Source organism: Astyanax mexicanus, chromosome 21 (genome assembly GCF_023375975.1).
Source record: "Astyanax mexicanus isolate ESR-SI-001 chromosome 21, AstMex3_surface, whole genome shotgun sequence".
In the NCBI taxonomy this organism is placed as follows: domain Eukaryota; kingdom Metazoa; phylum Chordata; class Actinopteri; order Characiformes; family Acestrorhamphidae; genus Astyanax; species Astyanax mexicanus.
In genome coordinates, this window is record NC_064428.1 from 36,353,212 (window position 1) to 36,373,866 (window position 20,655).

At 41.1% G+C, this 20,655-nt stretch overlaps 2 protein-coding genes across 2 annotated transcripts; both read left to right on the forward strand.

Annotated features, from left to right (window-relative positions):
• Window positions 1–5,341: 5,341 nt before the first annotated feature.
• Window positions 5,342–15,896, forward strand: LOC107197490 (B-cell receptor CD22-like). Its single transcript, XM_049469493.1, has 7 exons — window positions 5,342–5,449; window positions 5,802–6,137; window positions 9,618–9,857; window positions 10,335–10,589; window positions 11,072–11,326; window positions 14,951–15,205; window positions 15,320–15,896. The coding sequence occupies exons 1-7, from the start codon at window positions 5,392–5,394 to the stop codon at window positions 15,619–15,621; spliced, it is 1,701 nt and encodes a 566-aa protein (XP_049325450.1). The 5' UTR covers window positions 5,342–5,391; the 3' UTR covers window positions 15,622–15,896.
• A 521-nt stretch (window positions 15,897–16,417) lies between these two features.
• Window positions 16,418–17,487, forward strand: LOC125785817 (B-cell receptor CD22; the record flags this gene model as incomplete). The annotated part of the gene is made up of 2 exons (XM_049469988.1): window positions 16,418–16,649; window positions 16,764–17,487. Coding segments are annotated over 2 exons (507 nt in total), but the record flags the coding sequence as incomplete, so codon positions are not given.
• Between the last annotated feature and the right edge of the window lie 3,168 nt (window positions 17,488–20,655).

The window sequence follows — 20,655 nt, forward strand, 5'->3', positions numbered from 1 at the left end:
GCCCCCGCCTACACCGTCCGTCAGCTCCTGGACTCCCGGAGGGTACGCGGGGGCCTCCAGTACCTGGTGGACTGGGAGGGGTACGGTCCGGAGGAGCGGTCCTGGGTGCCCGCTAGACACATCCTGGACCCGGAACTGGTTAGGGCTTTTCGGCGAGACCGTGCGGCGGGTTTAGGGCCGTCGGGTGCCGCCCCTCGGGGGGGGGGTCCTGTAAGGGCTGGTGGCCGACTGAGGCATCCTCCAGGGCATCGGAGGGCGCGCCAGCCCAGCGCCGAGGGTTGATTTGGCTAATTACCAACACCTGCTGTGAACACTTCAAAAGCAACACCAACCAGCCACTCGGCGCTGGATCTTTGAAGCTCGTGAGAGCGAATCTATGCCCGTTTTTCGAGCGAGCCTCGGCTCTTTTTCTCTTTTCTTCCCTGCTATCCCTTTGGAGAGAGTATTGTTCGGCACACGCTGGCATACTCCTCCCGCATAAGTATCTTCCTCTATCCCTTTCCTCTCCCTCTCGAGTCTGGTGGAGCTGTGTGCTCTCTCCGGTGTGTGTGTGTGTGTGTGTAGCAGCCGCGAGGCGCGGATTGCTCACCTCTCTTTCCCCCCCGCTGTTCCTCCCCTCTCTGGTGGAACAGCATATAATCCACAAACTCCTTAGTTAAGTTTCGTTTCCTTTGGAAGCTCTTTTGTTCTTCACCTCGTCTTATAAGGGGTAGCCGTTAGCTTCCGCGGCGAGTCTTGTTTACATTCTCCCCCACTATTTCACTCACGCTAGGCGTGGCTTTGTTTTGCACCCGTTTTCGTCCTCCGCCCGTTTTCGTTGCTCCGCCCCTTTTGGCGGAGGCTCTTAAGGGCGATTAAAGCGGCCGCGTCCCAATCCACTCGCTGGTGTAGCGGTTAGGGCATTGGGCCGCGACTGCTACAGCCTGGGTACGATCACCGCGTGGTGCGGGGTTTAATAACAAGAATTATATACATAATATTATGATAAATCCTGTTAATATATATATTACCGTTATATTATCATTATCATTCTTATTATTATTATTATTATTATATTATATAATATATATATATATTTATATATATATATTATAAATATTATTATTTTTCCTTTTTTCTTGGGTTTACCTGCTTTGAGATCTGCTGCTCTGCACTTGGGTTCTACAACCTTCTGGGCTGGAGAGCTACTGCTCTCCCCCCCATTACACCCACTGCATAAGCAACCAAAACAAATCCCTTTTTCTTTTAGAAAGGAAATCTTTTCCCTGCGTTTAATTTTTTCCAGTTGTGCACAATGCTTCAATGCATGGTTCCGTGTGCAAAACATGCAGTTGTTCTCTGGCAGATTTTGTTGAATTTTTGTTTGTCTGGGTGTTTTCCATACAGGCTTGCTAATGGTTGTCACAGTAGTAGCAAAACTGTCTCCTTTAAGTTTGGGTTTGAATTGTAATTTTCCTTTGTTTACAGGTTTGCTGTTTGGTCCAGTTTGGGTATTCTGAATATCACCAAATATTGGGTCAGACACTATTTTCACTTCACGTTCAATGAACGCAACAATGTCACTGAATTGTGTCTGGCTTCTATGCTTTTCCATGAGGCTACATGCGTGGACTCTCCATTTATCTCTTAATTTGTAGGGAAGCTTCATTATAATTGTTTTCATATTTGCTGGCATGTCCAGTTCATGCATGTATTGCAAATCAGACATTGCATTACAACATTCCCGCAAAAAGAGTGCATAAGCTTGAAGAGCCTTCACATCTTCTGGTTTTACCACTGCCCAGTTGTGCATTTTTTCCAAATATGCAGATGTGACTTAAGCATCATTTCCAAAATGCTGTTGAAGTAAACTTTTAGCTGTTAAGTACCCTCTTTCAGGAGCCATATGCTGGCAGCTACGTACTAATGCACGTGGCTGCCCTCTAGTGTACCGTTCCAGAAAGTACAGACAATCCCCTTTGTTAATTGTTTTTTCCTCCACACAATATTCAAAGGCTTTAATAAATGTTCTGTATTGCAGAGGATCACCTTCAAAGATTGGTACGTCTCTTGGGGGAAGAAGATGAGAGTTATGCTGTTGTATTAGCAATTCTGCTATGTCATTTTGTCTTTGAAGTAAATTTAAGGTGGCATTCTCATTGTTGTTCTGAACATTTGGTTGGGATTGTTCTCCTTGCAATTGTGATCTCCTAGGCCGTATGATCGGTTCATGAACATGGCCTTGTGAGTCTCCTCTTGGTAATTGATAATGTAGTTCTTGGGATTGTGGCGTCTTTGCAATAACTGTTTTATTGACATGTCTTTCTGACTCTCTTGTCTGAAGTTCACTCTGACCACCTCCAGTGTCATCTTGTGTTACTTGTTGCGAACCCAATGCATCAAAATTAAGAAGACTTTTAACCTTTTGTCTTGTAGAAGGATTTGGATTTTCCTCTGTGGCTTTTGTTAAGGAGACTGACTTTTGTTTGGTTTCTTTTTCAAAATAGGACTCCATTCCATCTGAAATGACACTTGATGCTTCATATGTTTTTAAAACAGACAGTTTAGCAGTAGAAGCGGCCAACTCTGCATCAAGCTCCATTTATTCCCTTTTCCTCCTCAGCACCTCAGCTTGCTCCTCCAGAGTGTGCTTTTCCTTTAGAGATGCAGCACGAGCAACAAGTGCTGCTCTTTCTGCCTCAGCTTGGAGACGTGCAAACAGTATAGAAGAGTGGTTAGACCTTTTTGATCTAGAACTGGATTGGCTGTCTTTTTGGCTAGAGCTGTTATTAGAAACACTTGTTTCAATATTAGAAATACTGTCATCAGGATTAACACCATCATTTAGATCAAGCTCTTTACCCTGAATTTCAATGTTTTGACCCAACACAACCTGTTTTGGACATACTTCTTTGTCAGAGTTCTACCTTTTGAAAGTGACAGCCATTTAATCACCCCAGCAGAAAACTCATTTACACTCAGCATTTTTGCTTTAAACCATATGTCATGTTTTTCCTTTTCCTCATCAGGTAATATACCCATTAAAGACTTATGTGCTTCTTTTGCTTCAGTACACAAACCCTGAAACTTTGCAAATACACTTTTAACCTCTATTTCGTGTTCTGTGTCAACCATGAACCCTTGAATTATCGTTTTAAGATTGGATGCTTTACTAAGTTTAGATTTCCTACTTTTTTGTAAAGACTCCAATTTGTCAAGCAATGCCTTTTCAGTAAGTTTTACCACCCTTTTAACAGGCTTTTTGTTCACACTACCGTTACCATTAATACTCTGAGCATTACTATCATTACCCTGGGATTGAACCACGGCGGGCTCACACACACCAGATTCAAAATTCATTTTCATACACTGAACTTTCAATTAAAACCAGTCACTTAAATAACGCAAATTAGTAGACCCTTAAACCCCACCAATGCACATTGGATTTTATTAACTAGTCATTTTAACGTGTGCACACAAGTTAGTTAGTTAAATGGCCATTTTTTTTTTTTTTTTTAAGGTAGCGCTACCATACCTCAACATCCATTGTTCAGTCAGTCCGCCGATCCAACGCAAACATTTCTCCCTTGCCTTTCATGAAGCGTTTCCTATCGCCGCAATCCGTGCACACTCGCCTCGTCCGTCTGAAACGAGAAGCCGTCCAGCCTCAGGGTCCCTCAGAGCCTCCAATAGCCTCCACTTGAACGAAGCTGTCCCATATTCCTCCTTTAGATAAAAACGCAAGCGACCATTCTCCTGCTGCAGTCTTAGCCTTTAAAATGTTGGATATACCAATCCATTTATTGGTCTGACATCAGCAGTACATATTCCAGCGGTAGTTCCAGCGTTCATGGTCTTTAAATGTCCCGCTTTACACACACACCAATAGCGTTCACCGTGCGGTCAAAATACTGTTGACTTCCTCGCCAACTCTACTTCAGCAAACAGTCCGCATCCAATTCTAGTAACGTTAGTCAGTATTTTGACTTAAATATGTAGTGACCTTTTAAACAAAACGAACTAAAATGACCTAAGCCACCACAATTAGAAGAAGAGCTGGCGATAGCGGTTTGACTCGCTGTAGTGGGTATTATAACAAAGTCCATACCTTTAAAACGTTGGATATACCAATCCATTTATTGGTCTGACATCAGCAGTACATATTCCAGCAGTTGTTCCAGCGTTCATGGTCTTTAAATGTCCCGCATTACACACACACCAATAGTGTTCACCGCGGTCAAAATACTGTTGACTTCCTCGCCAACTCTCCCCCCCCCACTCTACCATACATTCACCTATAAACCTTGGCAGCGCCCCCAAGTGAAAAATGTCAATATAAACCAAAATTTTAAAGAAACATAAATAGCTCCAACACATGTTAAATAGCTAAATGTATATAAAATAGCTGGTTAACGGGACGGCAGTACCTGCTGTGGTCGTGCTGCAGGGTTCTGCACGGCTCCACGTAGAGAGAGAATAAACACTCCCAAAACGTCTCGCTCTCAGAAAAGCATCTGAAAAAGTTCTGCTCAGGGTTCTGCAGGAAAGATCTCTGAGTAAATGCTCCATGTTAGCCTAGTTCAGCTTCGTCTTCATCCATAATCTCCACAAACAAAAAGCTCTTTTCCTCTAGCTATATGCCTGGGATCTTAAACCAACCAACCTCGTGACGTCACCAGCGCTGCACGGGCAACATGGCGGCGCCCTAGCTCAAACGTAACAAACATAAATATATTATAATTTAGTGTGTAAACATTTTATATTAACCCCCCCCCCAAATAAATTCCATTATATTTAATACCTTAGAAAACTTGTACAAACTGAAATGTTTCATGTCCCCTTTAAGTACAAAAAAGTACTCATATCTTACCTGTTTTTTGGAGTGTAGTGTGCATAGTAGGGTAATTAACGTTAGAGTTTTGAATAACAGTGTGTTTCTTGTGAAAAACAGATTTTTTAAATGAAATTTGTGTGTTTTAGAGCTGCAGTTTGAGGGTAAAGCATGAATTGTGTTTGTAGTTTAGCAGAGCTGGTTCAGGGGTAAATGAGTTATATGTTGTGGTCATTGTGTCTCAAGTACCGATACTTGTGTTTAAACAATGGAGAAAAACTGTAAACTGAAAGAGTGTTAGGAAGAGGGAGGTGTGTGATTGAATTATACAGTCTGTCGGAGAGAGGGGGTTTAATTGGTTCAGTTAATCTTAAATAGAGTGGGCAGAGGGAGGTGTGTGATTGGCCGAAATAATCCGTCAAAGAGGGGTTTGATTGGTGGAGTTAATCTAAAAGGGAATCTGCGATTAATTATCTGATTATACAATATTTTCTGTATGTATGATAAAACAGTTTGTTTATAAAAATAAACAACAAAATCATAAACTGCACTTATTACCTGTTGTGTTTGTAGACTTTGCAATGATGATGTCACTCCAAATAACTCCGCCCACTTTCATTATTCTTCTCATTGTTAATGGTGAGTCTGTGTTCATTATGAGACATTTCTACACAAAACTTTAAATTATTTAAAAATGTGACTTTACTGTACGCACTGTGCCATGCTGTGTGTGTGTGTGTTTATCAGTTTGTGTACAGTGTGTTGATTTCTGCTTCTCTGCAGCTCCTCCTCCACTCTACTGCAAGATCTGTGAAGCTTCTCACTTTGTGTTTTTAGCTCTAAATGATCTCAGCTTATTGCAGCTGATTATTCCACACTCAGCTGAAATGAACAGGTTTAGAAATGAGCTGAAGTGAAACTTTCTGCAGCATTTTTACTGACTGACCCCCACAGACTCATCATTTACTCTCTTCTGGATTCTGTGTTGCAGGAGTTGGAGCTCAGGATTGGGGTGTGACTTACAGACCTAAATCTATCTGTGCTCTAAAGGGGTCTACAGTGATCATGGACTGTGATTATTCATATGCAGCGGGTCACACAGTTAAAAAGACTTTCTGGACAAAATCCCTGCCACCAGCTGCAGGTGTAGAACCTCCTGATCTGTTAGATGATCCAGAGTACAGAGACAGGGTTCAGAATAAATCCTGCAGACTCAGCCTGAGAGATGTGAGAGAAAGCGACCAGAGTAAATACTACTTCAGATTTATAACAGATAAAGAAGGAGGAAAGTATACGGGTACAGATGGAGTGTATCTTTCAGTAACAGGTAAGCTCCATCAGCAGAAATAACACACTGTACTTCATTCATTGCTGAACAGGATTCCTCCAGCAGTTCTGTAATATAATCACATCAGTCCTTCAAACCACACCTGAAGAACACTGCTTAGAACTGGAGAACCAGAATCCACACAGCATTTCAGAGTAAGAGTGCTGATCTAGGATCAGTTTCTGGGACTGAGATCTTCATAAGCATATCACAAGTTTTAGGGTATTTTTTGGGATAACAATATTCTTGACCATGTGGCAAAACACGGAATATTTTATTACTTAAATTAATTTAATATACTACCATAAAACTATAGAATATACACTTTTATATCATCTAACAGTTTTAAACATTCAGTAATCTGTAAACATTTCTCAATTTTTTGGTTACTGAAATATAAAATTGTCATTTATTTTCAGTGTAGCCGAGCATTTACTAAAACAGGGATTGACATGACAAAGAAAATAATAACTAAATTCAATCATTTTAAAATAACAGTAAATAAAATATGAAAATAGATAAAAATAAAAAAGATGAAAATAAAAACAATAATTATAACAAAACTTGGTTTAATTGATGAGAAAATTAGTTAAAATTAAGCTTAAACTAACTTTTACATAGTGCCATAAAAATACAAAAATAAATAAATGAACTTAAAAAATAAAATCAATAATAATAATAAAATAATAGTACCGTATTTTTCGGGCTATAAGGCGCACTTAAAATACTTATTTTTTCCCAAAAATCGTCATTGCGCCTTATAATGCAGTGCGCCTTGTGTATGGATTTTGCTTGTGTTTACTGACCTCGATTTTTATGTGGTACACGGCGCTCTGTTGTGCAGAATTCCTCACCCACGCCAGAAAAAGATCCCCCTCTTGGGCTAGCGCGCGGTTACCTTTGACTGCCGTACTGCCTCTCGGCTGTGGCTCAGGGTAGCTAGTTTCCACTGTAGCTCCGTGGCCAGAACAAGGTGCCGGTAAACTTTCCTTTCCACCCGTTCTGGGGTAATAGCACAAACTGTTTCTTTTTAGCGCCCACTTCTAAGTAAAGTTAACCTCTTAACACGCGCTGGCCCACCGGCGGGCCAGAAATATTTAATATTTCATAACTGGCTGTGTTTCTGAATAGTTATGAACAGTTACAGGTTCAATATAGACATCCAATATACCATTTTAAAGCTTAGAATCTCTGCTTTTGAGCTATTTAGCCTATTTAGCGGAATATCCTTTCAGAAAATAAACATTTAGGGCGAAATATGCCTTGGTTATGATTTTAATAATTCATAACTCTCATATTTGCGTTTATCGTTCGTCCATATTTCATCGAATGCGGTCATGTCATACACCATTCGAACCGTCTGGCTCTCCGGATTCCAGAACTGTGCTTTTACTGTAGGATGTATGTTTCATGAATTAAAGCTGCGTCAGAGCGCATGTTTCCAGTAATAAAAGGCTCTCCTTTTGTCCTGAGGTAAGCTCCGGTCACTGCCGCCACCCCCCGAACACACACCCGCGCTCAGCCACAGGTCCTACCTTCAAAACGCGTCCAGACTAAAGAGAATCCATCAATCCAGTCTCCTGTAATCCACAGTTATATCCAAACAGCGCTGGAAATCACTTCATCCAGAAATGAAACTTATCCAATCTTTATCTCTGTTTTAAAACCGTTTTATTCACCGAATTCGGCACAACACGCTATTATAGTCAGAAGCCTCGCGGAGTAATGCGGTACTTGCTGTGCTTCAACATAATATTATGGTCTGTCGGAGCGTTGCGGCTACCGTTGTCAGGAGCGTCGCGGAGTAATACGTACTTGCTGTGCTTCAACATAATATTATGGTCTGTCGGAGCGTTGCGGCTACCGTTGTCAGGAGCGTCGCGGAGTAATACGTACTTGCTGTGCTTCAACATAATATTATGGTCTGTCGGAGCGTTGCGGCTACCGTTGTCAGGAGCGTCACGGAGTAATACGGTACTTGCTGTGCTTCAACATAGTAATATTATGGTCTGTCGGAGCGTTACGGCTACCGTTGTCAGGAGCGTCGCGGAGTAATACGGTACTTGCTGTGCTTCAACATAATATTATGGTCTGTCGGAGCGTTACGGCTACCGTTGTCAGGAGCGTCGCGGAGTAATACGGTACTTGCTGTGCTTCAACATAGTAATATTATGGTCTGTCGGAGCGTTACGGCTACCGTTGTCAGGAGCGTAGCGGAGTAATACTAACTGTGCTTCAACATAGTCTTACGGTGTGTGTGTAAGGACCGTGAAATGGCTCCAGTTAAGAGACATGCTTAAGAGACATTTAGTGCGCCTTATAATCCAGTGCGCCTTGTGTATGGACTAACACTAAAAATAGACCGTTCACTCATCGTGCGCCTTATAATACGGTGCGCCTTATAGTCCGAAAAATACGGTAATAATAAAAGAAAATCAAAATAAGTTAAAAAGCAATAATACAAAACTAAAAAAAAAAATAAAGAAATAAGGAAAGAAATAAAAAGGAAATAAATACCTAAGAGGAGAACTAAAAGTTAAGAATAAATAAGATTAAATAAAACAGGCACAGGCTGTCTGAAGGTGGTTAGATATTAAAAGTTTAAATGATTTAGTGACACCAGTGAGTTTTAGGGGGTTTTAGAGTTTCCTGTAGTGAATTCCAGCTCACTGGTGCTCTGTAGCTAAAAGCTGATTTTCCCAGTTCACTAAAAACATTTGGAACCTGGCAGCTGATCCAATTACTAGAGCGAGTCAGATAATCACTGTTCTTTACATTCATCAATGAAGTGATGTGTTCTGGCAAATGAATGGAATATTAATATTATTATTATTGTTTATGATACAATAGATTGTGTTTGATACCCCTAAATCAAAATCCATTTTCTTATTTTACCATTTTGTTTTTAAAACAATTTAAAAGTTTTTAACGCTTTCACATCTTTTACAAACATGATTCTGACTCTACCCAAAGATTCCCTTGTAGCAATTCCCTTTAATCAGCTAATGTGAGGATGATACAGTAGAAGTGTGTTATCTCTTGTTGGCAGGTCTCCAGGTGGAGGGTCCTGAGAGAGTGATGGAGGGAGATAAAGTCACTCTCACATGTAAAACTACCTGCAGTCTGACTGACAGAACATCATTCACCTGGTACAGAAATGGAGCTGCTTTATCCTCCAGTACTGAACAGCTCTACCTGCAGTCGGTCAGCAGGGAGGATGCAGACAGGTATAGCTGTTCTGTACTGGATCAGAAACTTCACTCTCCTGAGGTCACTCTTAATGATTTATGTAAGTATTAATTAACTTAGAGAACAGTAAAAATGTTACCATATTTAACAGGAAGTAGATCTGAGCTAAGATCAGCTTTACAATAATCTAGAGCCGCTTCTGAGAAGTATAAAGAGTCTAGAACTGGAATTAATGATCAGGTCTGAGCTGATTTACACAGTGCACTGTCCTCTGTTTTCTGTTTACTCCAGATCTGAAGGTGGAGGTTCCTGAGGAAGTGATGGAGGGAGATGAAGTCACTCTCACATGTAAATCAATCTTCACTCTGACTTCCACAACTACATTCACCTGGTACAGAAATGGAGCTGCTTTATCCTCCAGAACTGAACAGCTCTACCTGCAGCCGGTCAGCAGGGAGAATGCAGGCAGGTATAGCTGTGGTGTACTGGATCAGAAACTTCACTCTCCTGAGGTCACTCTTAGTGTCAGATGTAAGTACAGATTCTGGATTCATGCTGGACTAATTGTGGTCTAATAAAACCCAAAGCTAATGCAGCTTCAGTAACTTCATTAATCTTTATTTAATCTGTAATAAATCAGTCAATTAATCCTATAAATATGGTATCTGTTTAGTGTCACCATGATTTCCTGACTGTTTTAGTAAAAACACACTTTTACTGTATAACTGGTAAAAATCTTAATTGCAGTACTGGAGATTCACGGTACTGTCATACTTTTGGTTTATCTAAAGTGATGAGAAGTTTTAAATGGCAGTAATTCTGAGTTATTTGGTGAAATGAACTGTGAAAATATTATAGCAGTACCAAAGTTAATGTAGGATATCTGCAATAAAGCACTATATTCTTTAACAGCTAATTAAAATAGAAAATACTTTAAATCAAACTGATTTGTATAAGTAAATCTGGTAGCAAGCTCAGTAGGTGCAATTCCTGTCTTTTTACCTCTAGATCCTCCAAAGAGCGTCTCAGTGTCCATCAGTCCCTCTGGTAAAATAGTAGAGGGCAGTTCAGTGACTCTGACCTGCAGCAGTGATGGAAACCCACCTGTGGAATATACCTGGTATAAAGGATCATCATTAGTAGCAACAGGAAAGACCTTCCCACTGAAGAAGATCAGCTCTGTGAACAGTGGAGAATACAAGTGTAGATCCAGTAATAAATATGGAGAGAAATACTCTGATACTGTAACTCTGAATGTTCTGTGTGAGTGCTTCTTTACTTGTTTCTCTTAATGATTCTGTTTTCTATACCAGCTTTACTTCTAGTGTCTAACAGTCTGTGATTATACTCTCTCTGCTGCTGTTCTCTGTTTTCTAGATCCGCCAAAGAACATCTCAGTGTCCATCAGTCCCTCTGGTGAAATAGTGGAGGGCAGTTCAGTGACTCTGACCTGCAGCAGTGATGGAAACCCACCTGTACAGAAATACACCTGGTTTAAGAAGGTGGATAAAGACGTTCAGCAGAAATGGACCGGTCAGATCTACAGCATCACAAACATCAGATCTGCAGACAGCGGAGAATATCAGTGCATGGCAACCAACACACAAGGGTCTCAATCATCAGAGTACAAGTCATTAAATGTTCTACGTAAGTTATTTTTCTTTGATTCTAATGTATAAATTAGACAATTTAAATCAATCATGGCAAAACTTTTAAGATGCTCCATATTAATGACATTTTTCTAGATCCTCCAAAGAGCATCTCAGTGTCCATCAGTCCCTCTGGTGAAATAGTGGAGGGCAGTTCAATGACTCTGACCTGCAGCAGTGATGGAAACCCACCTGTGGAATATACCTGGTATAAAGGATCATCATCAGTAGCAACAGGAAAGACCTTCACACTGAACAAGATCAGCTCTGTGAACAGTGGAGAATACAAGTGTAGATCCAGTAATAAACATGGAGAGAAATACTCTGATACTGTAACTCTGAATGTTCTGTGTAAGTTCTTGTTTATTTTTTTCTGTTGAATAATTCTATATTTTATAACAGCTTTACTTCACGTGTCTAACAGTCAGTGATTATACTCTCACTGGTGTTGTTCTCTGGTTTCTAGATCCTCCAAAGAGCGTCTCAGTGTCCATCAGTCCCTCTGGTGAAATAGTGGAGGGCAGTTCAGTGACTCTGACCTGCAGCAGTGATGGAAACCCACCTGTACAGAAATACACCTGGTTTAAGAAGGTGAATAAAGATGTTCAGCAGAAATGGACCGGTCAGATCTACAGCATCACAAACATCAGATCTGCAGACAGTGGAGAATATCAGTGCATGGCAACCAACACACAAGGGTCTCAATCATCAGAGTACAAAAAATTAACTGTTCTATGTAAGTTCTTGTTCTTTGTTTCTAGTGTATAAATTATACAATTTAAAATATGTCATTGCTTTATTTTAGGATGTTCCGTATTTATGACATTTTTCTAGATCCTCCAAAGAGCGTCTCAGTGTCCATCAGTCCCTCTGGTAAAATAGTGGAGGGCAGTTCAGTGACTCTGACCTGCAGCAGTGATGGAAACCCACCTGTACAGAAATACACCTGGTTTAAGAAGGTGGATAAAGACGTTCAGCAGAAATGGACCGGTCAGATCTACAGCATCAAAAACATCAGATCTGGAGACAGTGGAGAATATCAGTGCATGGCAACCAACACACAAGCGTCTCGATCATCAGAGTACAAAAAATTAACTGTTCTATGTAAGTTATTTTTCTTTGTTTCTAATGTGTAAATTATACAATTTTGCTAGTATTTTCCCATGCCCTTGACTGGAAAAGAAGGAAAAGAGAGGGGGGGCAAACTCAGAAGGTTGGGCAGGAGTTTGGGGCAGTTTTGCTGGAAAAGCGTGAAGCTGAAGCCCCAAAAAGTTTGATCAGAAGTTCGAGTATGGCAAGAAGATTGTGAGTGGGTCTGTAGCTGTGGTAGGCTTGGGATCTCTAATTGGAGAATTTGGGATGTGTGATCAGGTAGTTCTTGGGAGAACCGGAGGCTGCGCTGATTCGAGCTGGTGAATTTGTGTATGATTTGAGGGTAAGGTTACGTAATCTAGGATAGTGCGATCGCGCGGGGCTCTCATTGACATCTTTGATGAACAGAGAATAGGTGGTGGTTGGAAAGGGTGAGGAGATTGGAGTAGTGGTTAAGATGGAATTAAGGCAGAGAGGTAAAAGTAAGAAGGGTAAGTACAATGCTGGCAAGATGATTAAGGCAGTGTGGGGTTCTAGGGAAAGACAGATAGGGAAGTAATTAAGTGAGGTGTTTAGGGTGCTGCCAGCCTCCTGTCCTGGAATAACAGCATAGAGGGTGAGGTCCAGGGAGTCCGAATCGGTTGAAGAGGAGTATGGTGTCAAACAACTGAATGATGCGCGTGGTGTAGTTTAAGGACCGAAAGAGAAGGCTCCGCTCCACGTCGCATAGCAGGAGCGACCAATGAAGGTAGACAGGGTGCCCACGGCGGTCCAGCTCGACCCGGGGAAGTGAAGAGAAGCAGGACAAAGATGGTTCATGGTGAAGATGATTAAGGCGACAAGACAATGAAGGTGGCGATGATTGGTAGATGATGGCAAAGACGACGGCGTAGGTGGCGATGATGATGAAGTTGACAATGATGGTGGCGAAGATAATGCCGAAAAGGGAAGGGGTACGGACGAAGAGAGAGGTGGTTGGGATGAAGAGAGAGGTGGTTGGGATGTTGGAGGAAGGGGTCGGGATGACGGAGGGAGGGGTCGGGATGACGGAGGGATGAGATGGGGATGATGAAGGGTGGGGATGGGATGACAGAGGTAGTGGTCGGGATGACGGAGGGAGGGGTCAGAATGAAGGAGGGAGGGTTTGGGATGATAGAGGGAGGGGTCGGGATGATGGAGGGAGGGGTCGGGAAGACCGAAGGAGGAGATGGGATGACGGAAGGAGGGGTTGGGATGATGGAGGAGTGAGAACAGGAACCCACAGGAGCGGGAAGGAGAGAGAGAGGGAAGAGGAGGACTGCCGGAAGAGAAAGAGTAAGAGCGGCAGAAAAGGGGGGCCGGCTGCGTGTGAGGAACGCCGAGCCGGCAGTGGGCACAGGGCTAGGGAGGGGAAGCCCAGGGCGGCCGTGACGGTGAATTCAAAAACATCATGGACACGCCCACGCACCGAGCCGAGAGATCCGGCATGGCGGCATGCACTGAAGAAAAGCGCTAGTGGATGCGCACTGTGAGAGAGCAGCGCCGTGAGGGGTGGAGCCTCCGCGTGTTTCGGCCGGCCGGGTGGAAAAAACAGAGAGAGAGAGAGAGAGAAAACAAGCCCGAATGCGTAGAGAGCATAGAAAGGAGAGAGAGGAGGAGTTGTCCGCTTAGGGCGGAAGAACGCCGGTTGGAAGAGGAAACGGAGAAAACGGGTCCACACGGATAAAGGAAAGTCCGGTAAAGCGGCGTGGGCGCCGGAGCGGCAGCGGAGAGAGAGACAAGAGTCGCTGAAGTCTGAACACGACCTCGCGGGAGTGGCCAGACCGGGCCGAGGAGCCAGGAGAGGAGACGCCAGCCGCGCCAGTTGGGAAAACACACGCTTACCAGGGAATGCAGCTGGGAGCAGTGACGGTGGAGGAGCCGGGGTGGCAGAGAACGGCCAGCGGCAGGAGACATACAGGTGGAGGATCATCGCAGAGCAGGCAAGGAGCGGGAGCCAGCACCACATGCGAGGTTGTTCGACACACAGGTAAAGTAGAAGTGACGGTTTATATAGGTTGGAGAGTGGGAGGAGTAAGGGCGTGGATCAAACTCCCAAAATTACGTTATTTAACTCCACTTAAAATAAGTCATTACTGTATGTTAAGATGCTCCATATTCATGACATTTTTCTAGATCCTCCAAAGAGCGTCTCAGTGTCCATCAGTCCCTCTGGTGAAATAGTGGAGGGCAGTTCAGTGACTCTGACCTGCAGCAGTGATGGAAACCCACCTGTACAGAAATACACCTGGTTTAAGAACGAGAATAAAGAATCTCTGCCTAAATGGACCGGTCAGATCTACCGCATCAAAAACATCAGATCTGCAGACAGTGGAGAATATCAGTGCATGGCAACCAACACACAAGGGTCTCAATCATCAGAGTACAAGTCATTAACTGTTCTACGTAAGTTTTTGTTTTTTGTTTCTAATGTATAAATTCTAAAATATAAAAATCAGTCACCTCTATATTTTAAGATACTCTACAAACTTTATATTTTTTCTAGATCCTCCAAAAAGCGTCTCAGTATCCATCAGTCCCTCTGGTGAAATAGTGGAGGGCAGTTCAGTGACTCTGACCTGCAGCAGTGATGGAAACCCACCTGTACAGAAATACACCTGGTTTAAGAAGGTGGATAAAGGCGTTCAGCAGAAATGGACCGGTCAGATCTACAGCATCACAAACATCAGATCTGCAGACAGTGGAGAATATCAGTGCATGGCAACCAACACACAAGGGTCTCAATCATCAGAGTACAAGTCATTAACTGTCCTATGTAAGTTTTCTATCTTTGTTTCTAATGTTTAAATTATACAATTTCATCTCTATATGTTAAGATGCTCTACAATGTTATTTTTTTTCTAGGTCCTCCAAAAAGTGTCTCAGTGTCCATCAGTCCCTCTGGTGAAATAGTGGAGGGCAGTTCAGTAACTCTGACCTGCAGCAGTGATGGAAACCCACCTGTGGAATATACCTGGTATAAAGGATCATCATCAGTAGCAACAGGAAAGACCTTCACACTGAACAAGATCAGCTCTGTGAACAGTGGAGAATACAAGTGTAGATCCAGTAATAAACATGGAGAGAAATACTCTGATACTGTAACTCTGAATGTTCTGTGTGAGTGCTTCTTTACGCATTTCTGTTAATGATTCTGTTTTTTATAACAGCTTTACTTCAAGTGTCTAACAGTCTGTGATTATACTCTCACTGCTGCTGTTCTCTGGTTTCTAGATCCTCCAAAGAGCGTCTCAGTGTCCATCAGTCCCTCTGGTAAAATAGTGGAGGGCAGTTCAGTGACTCTGACCTGCAGCAGTGATGGAAACCCACCTGTACAGAAATACACCTGGTTTAAGAAGGTGGATAAAGACGTTCAGCAGAAATGGACCGGTCAGATCTACAGCATCAAAAACATCAGATCTGCAGACAGTGGAGAATATCAGTGCATGGCAACCAACACACAAGGGTCTCGATCATCAGAGTACAAGTCATTAACTGTCCTATGTAAGTTCTTGTTCTTTGTTTATAATGTTTAAATTATATAATTTTATCTCTGTATGTTAAGATGCTGTAATTTTTTTTCTAGATCCTCCAAAGAGCGTCTCAGTGTCCATCAGTCCCTCTGGTAAAATAGTGGAGGGCAGTTCAGTGACTCTGACCTGCAGCAGTGATGGAAACCCACCTGTACAGAAATACACCTGGTTTAAGAAGGTGGATAAAGACGTTCAGCAGAAATGGACCGGTCAGATCTACAGCATCAAAAACATCAGATCTGCAGACAGTGGAGAATATCAGTGCATGGCAACCAACACACAAGGGTCTCAATCATCAGAGTACAAGTCATTAACTGTTCTACGTAAGTTTTTGTTTTTTGTTTCTAATGTATAAATTCTAAAATATAAAAATCAGTCACCTCTATATTTTAAGATACTCTACAAACTTTATATTTTTTCTAGATCCTCCAAAGAGCGTCTCAGTGTCCATCAGTCCCTCTGGTGAAATAGAGGAGGGCAGTTCAGTGACTCTGACCTGCAGCAGTGATGGAAACACACCTGTACAGAAATACACCTGGTTTAAGAAGGTGGATAAAGACGTTCAGCAGAAATGGACCGGTCAGATCTACAGCATCACAAACATCAGATCTGCAGACAGTGGAGAATATCAGTGTATGGCAACCAACACACAAGGGTCTCGATACTCAAAGTACAAGTCATTAACTGTTCTACGTAAGTTCTTGTTCTTTATTTCTAATGTATAAATTATATAATTTTATCTCTGTATTTTAAGATGCTGTAATTTTTTTTTCTAGATCCTCCAAAGAGCGTCTCAGTGTCCATCAGGCCCTCTGGTAAAATAGTGGAGGGCAGTTCAGTGACTCTGACCTGCAGCAGTGATGGAAACCCACCTGTGGAATATACCTGGTATAAAGGATCATCATCAGTAGCAACAGGAAAGACCTTCAAACTGAACAAGATCAGCTCTGTGAACAGTGGAGAATACAAGTGTAGATCCAGTAATAAACATGGAGAGAAATACTCTGATACTGTAACTCTGAATGTTCTGTGTGAGTGCTTCTTTACTTGTTTCAGTTATTGATTCTGTTTTCTATACCAGCTTTACTTCAAGTGTCTAACAGTCAGTGATTATACTCTCACTGCTGCTGTTCTCTGGTTTCTAGATCCTCCAAAGAGCGTCTCAGTGTCCATCAGTCCCTCTGGTAAACTAGTGGAGGACAGTTCAGTGACTCTGACCTGCAGCAGTGATGGAAACCCACCTGTACAGAAATACACCTGGTTTAAGAAGGTAGATAAAGACGTTCAGCAGAAATGGACCGGTCAGATCTACAGCATCACAAACATCAGATCTGCAGACAGTGGAGAATATCAGTGCATGGCAACCAACACACAAGGGTCTCAATCATCAGAGTACAAAACATTAACTGTTCAACGTTAGTTCTCTATCTTTGTTTCTAATGTATAAATTAGACAATTTCATCTCTGTATGTTAAGATGCTCTACATTGTTATTTTTTTCTAGATCCTCCAAAGAGCGTCTCAGTGTCCATCAGTCCCTCTGGTAAAATAGTAGAGGGCAGTTCAGTAACTCTGACCTGCAGCAGTGATGGAAACCCACCTGTGGAATATACCTGGTATAAAGGATCATCATCAGTAGCAACAGGAAAGACCTTCACACTGAACAAGATCAGCTCTGTGAACAGTGGAGAATACAAGTGTAGATCCAGTAATAAACATGGAGAGAAATACTCTGATACTGTAACCCTGAATGTACTGTGTGAGTGCTTCTTTACTTGTTGTAGTTATTGATTTTATTTAGTATCTTGTTATAACAGCTCGTTACTTTAAAGGGTCTGTGATGATACTCTCAATTCTTGTTTTTCTATGTTTTCTAGATCCTTCAAAGAGCGTCTCAGTGTCAATCAGTGCCTCAGGTGAAATAGTGGAGGGCAGTTCAGTGACTCTGACCTGCAGCAGTGATGGAAACCCACCTGTACAGAAATACACCTGGTTTAAAGATGGTGGAAGCTCACCTGTAGGATCTGGACACAGTTACAGCTTTACCTTGGACTCTGAAAGCAGTGGTCAGTACTACTGTGAGGTTCAAGATGAACACGGATCTAAAATATCAGAAGCAGTGCTGCTTAGTTTCAAAGGTATGATTGAGAAAAAACTACTATAACATACAGTCTCATAATCATAGGTAGTGAATGTATAACAGTAATGATTGTTTCTTACACAGGGAATCTGAGTGTTACTCTGTATATCATTGGTGGAGTCTTGGTCGGGTGTGTAGGTTTGATCCTTTTTCCAGTCATTCTGTTTATAAGGTGAGTACATGTTTTCCTATGTTATTTTATTATATTTGAATCAGTTATTTGTCAGTGTTCCTTCATGTAGTGATGAACTATTTTTCTGAAAGCAGGAAGAAGAAGAACAAGAGGAGAAAGAAGGATGAACACGACTACCAGGTGAGCTGTTAAAGATTGGCTGCTGTTGGAGTGAAGCTGTAGAGTTTAGTGTTTTTCTGATCTGACTGAGATCCTGAAGGGTTTGTTTCTGATCTGTTGAGTTGATTCAGTGGGTTAGAGCAGGGTAAACCCTCCACTCTGCAGTGTAGAGGAACTCCAGCAGCTGGAGTTATTACAGATCTTCACCTGTAGATGGCAGTACTGATCTAAGACCTGTGTGTAGAGAAGCACAGGTGTAGAGTAGAGCTCTGTCCAAGGTGCTGATATTAAGCAGACTTAATGAAGAACAGATCAGAAGATCTAGGCTTTGGTTAAAGGAGGATATTCTGATTAATATTCTGATTTAATGAAGGAGTGAATTTATTTAGTTCTGTGTTTAAACTGTTTCTGTTCTCTAACCCTCCTCTCGCCAGAACACTGACCCTAATGCTCAGGACGACACGTACACAGCTCTTAACCCCATGACCAGATCCTCTAATGATGTTTACGACACACTTAATGCAGTAAGACAGACCGTTCCTTCCTCTGAGCTCTGAATCTGTTGTAGCTCCTGGAATCGTGTTGTTGAGGAGAGCTGTGTTAATTCTTACCCCATAGGTGGAGTTACGTGGGACAGAGTTCAGTAAAATGTTCTGGTTTGTTTTAAATTCACATGAAAATTGAAATTACACATTCAGGATGTTTTTTTTTTAACGTTTTTACATTCTGCAAGCCTATCTCCTGTGTTAATAAACCCCAGTGTTTTTCTCTACAGTTAATACATTTTATAGGAGTTATTCTGTGATATTTAAAGAGGTGTGGTGATGTGGTGATTGACAGCTGAGGGCAGGTTGATTGACAGGTTGCCTGAGAGTGTGAATGCGCACCGCCACTGTGACATCCTGTCCATACTTATATACAGTCTATGTTTATCACAGACACCAAGAGGGAGATTCAGATAATACAGGAGGGAATTCTGGGACTAAAACACACAATGTATCTTTAGTTAATCAGTGAAAACTAAAACTGTTTCTGTTCTCTAACCCTCCTCTCTCCAGAACACTGACTCTAATACTCAGGACGACACGTACACAGCTCTTAACTCCATGACCAGATCCTCTAATGATGTGTACGACACACTTGCAGTAAGTAGATCTAGATCTTCAATATCTCAGATTCAATAATAAACGCTCTAATAATAACTCTAATAGTCTTGATTTCTGCTTCATTCTGTCTTTCACTCAAACAGACTGTTCATTCCAGTCCTTCTGATGATGCGTACACAGCTCTGGATCCTCAGAGCAGATCACCTGAGTACCAAACTCTAGCAGAGACTGAATTCACTTAACTGGAACAACTTGTTGGAGATCACCAGTTCAAATCCAGGACTGGGAGTCTAAACCTGAAGACGCTTCCCTAAACCCCTTTACTTTATAGTCCAGCATGTTGATCCACAGTGTAGCACACTGAGAAAGAAAAGGGATTATGGGGGTTTGCAGTGATTTACTGGGTAGAAAATTAAAAAGATAAATTTAGTAGCTTTAAGAGCTTTTAGAGTTTATCTTTTAGAGATCCTGCTTTGGACATCTTCTTTCTCTAATGTATTTCATTAATATTAATATTAATACACACAATTATCAGTTATATATAATAAATAACTTACAAATCAGAAATCATTTCTTTTAAATATGCTCTTTCTTATTATGTTTAGTGTGATCAGTGTGTGTAGATTTGTTAAGAGTTGTTAATCTAAAATGTAGTGTTAAAGTTATTTTCTTTTAGTGTTTTAGTATTTTTTTTATTTACTATTTTAACCAGTAACTAATATCTGTAGTACTTGTACTATATAATACAATAACATGTATGTATATTTATGTTTTTCTTTTTTACAATTCTTTAGGGAAATGTTTTTGAGTTTTAATTTGACATTGAGCATTTTAATTATTTCACCAATACTAATAATATATATTTTTTTCTTTTTGAACAGTGAGGTTGAAATAAAATGTTTAAATAAAATGTTATTATTATTATTATTATTATTATTATTATTATTATTATTATTATTAGTAGTAGTAGTAGTAGTAGTACAAAATATTATTAAAAAAGGTATTTTTGTTATTTTTCTTATTAGTTGTACATTTTACATTTATTTGTAATCAAAAGTGAATAAAACGATAAGTAATCCTCTGAAAATGTATTTTAAATTCTTTTTGTTAATATGTACTTATATAGACTTCTATACATTGGTCATATTATGTTTATGGTTATATTATCCTTGTGATCTTTAATTTGTACTTTTTTTTATTATGTAAGTATTACTATCTACTGTAGGAACAATCTGGTTTGCATAAATAAAGACATTGTTCATTTTCACCAGGAGTCTTTCTTTAAGAAGTGAAGAACATCTATCTCTCTTATGGTGTTCCCCAGGGCTCAGTTCTTGGGTCTTTTACTTTTCAGTATAAACATTAACACTGGTGAATAGAATTAAACAGCACGGCCTTACAAAGCAATGTATACTAGGGGTGTGCCATTTCGTAACGTACGTGATAATATCGCCAATATTTTCAAGGTACTACTTTTTTTTTTACTGTTTTTAGCAATAG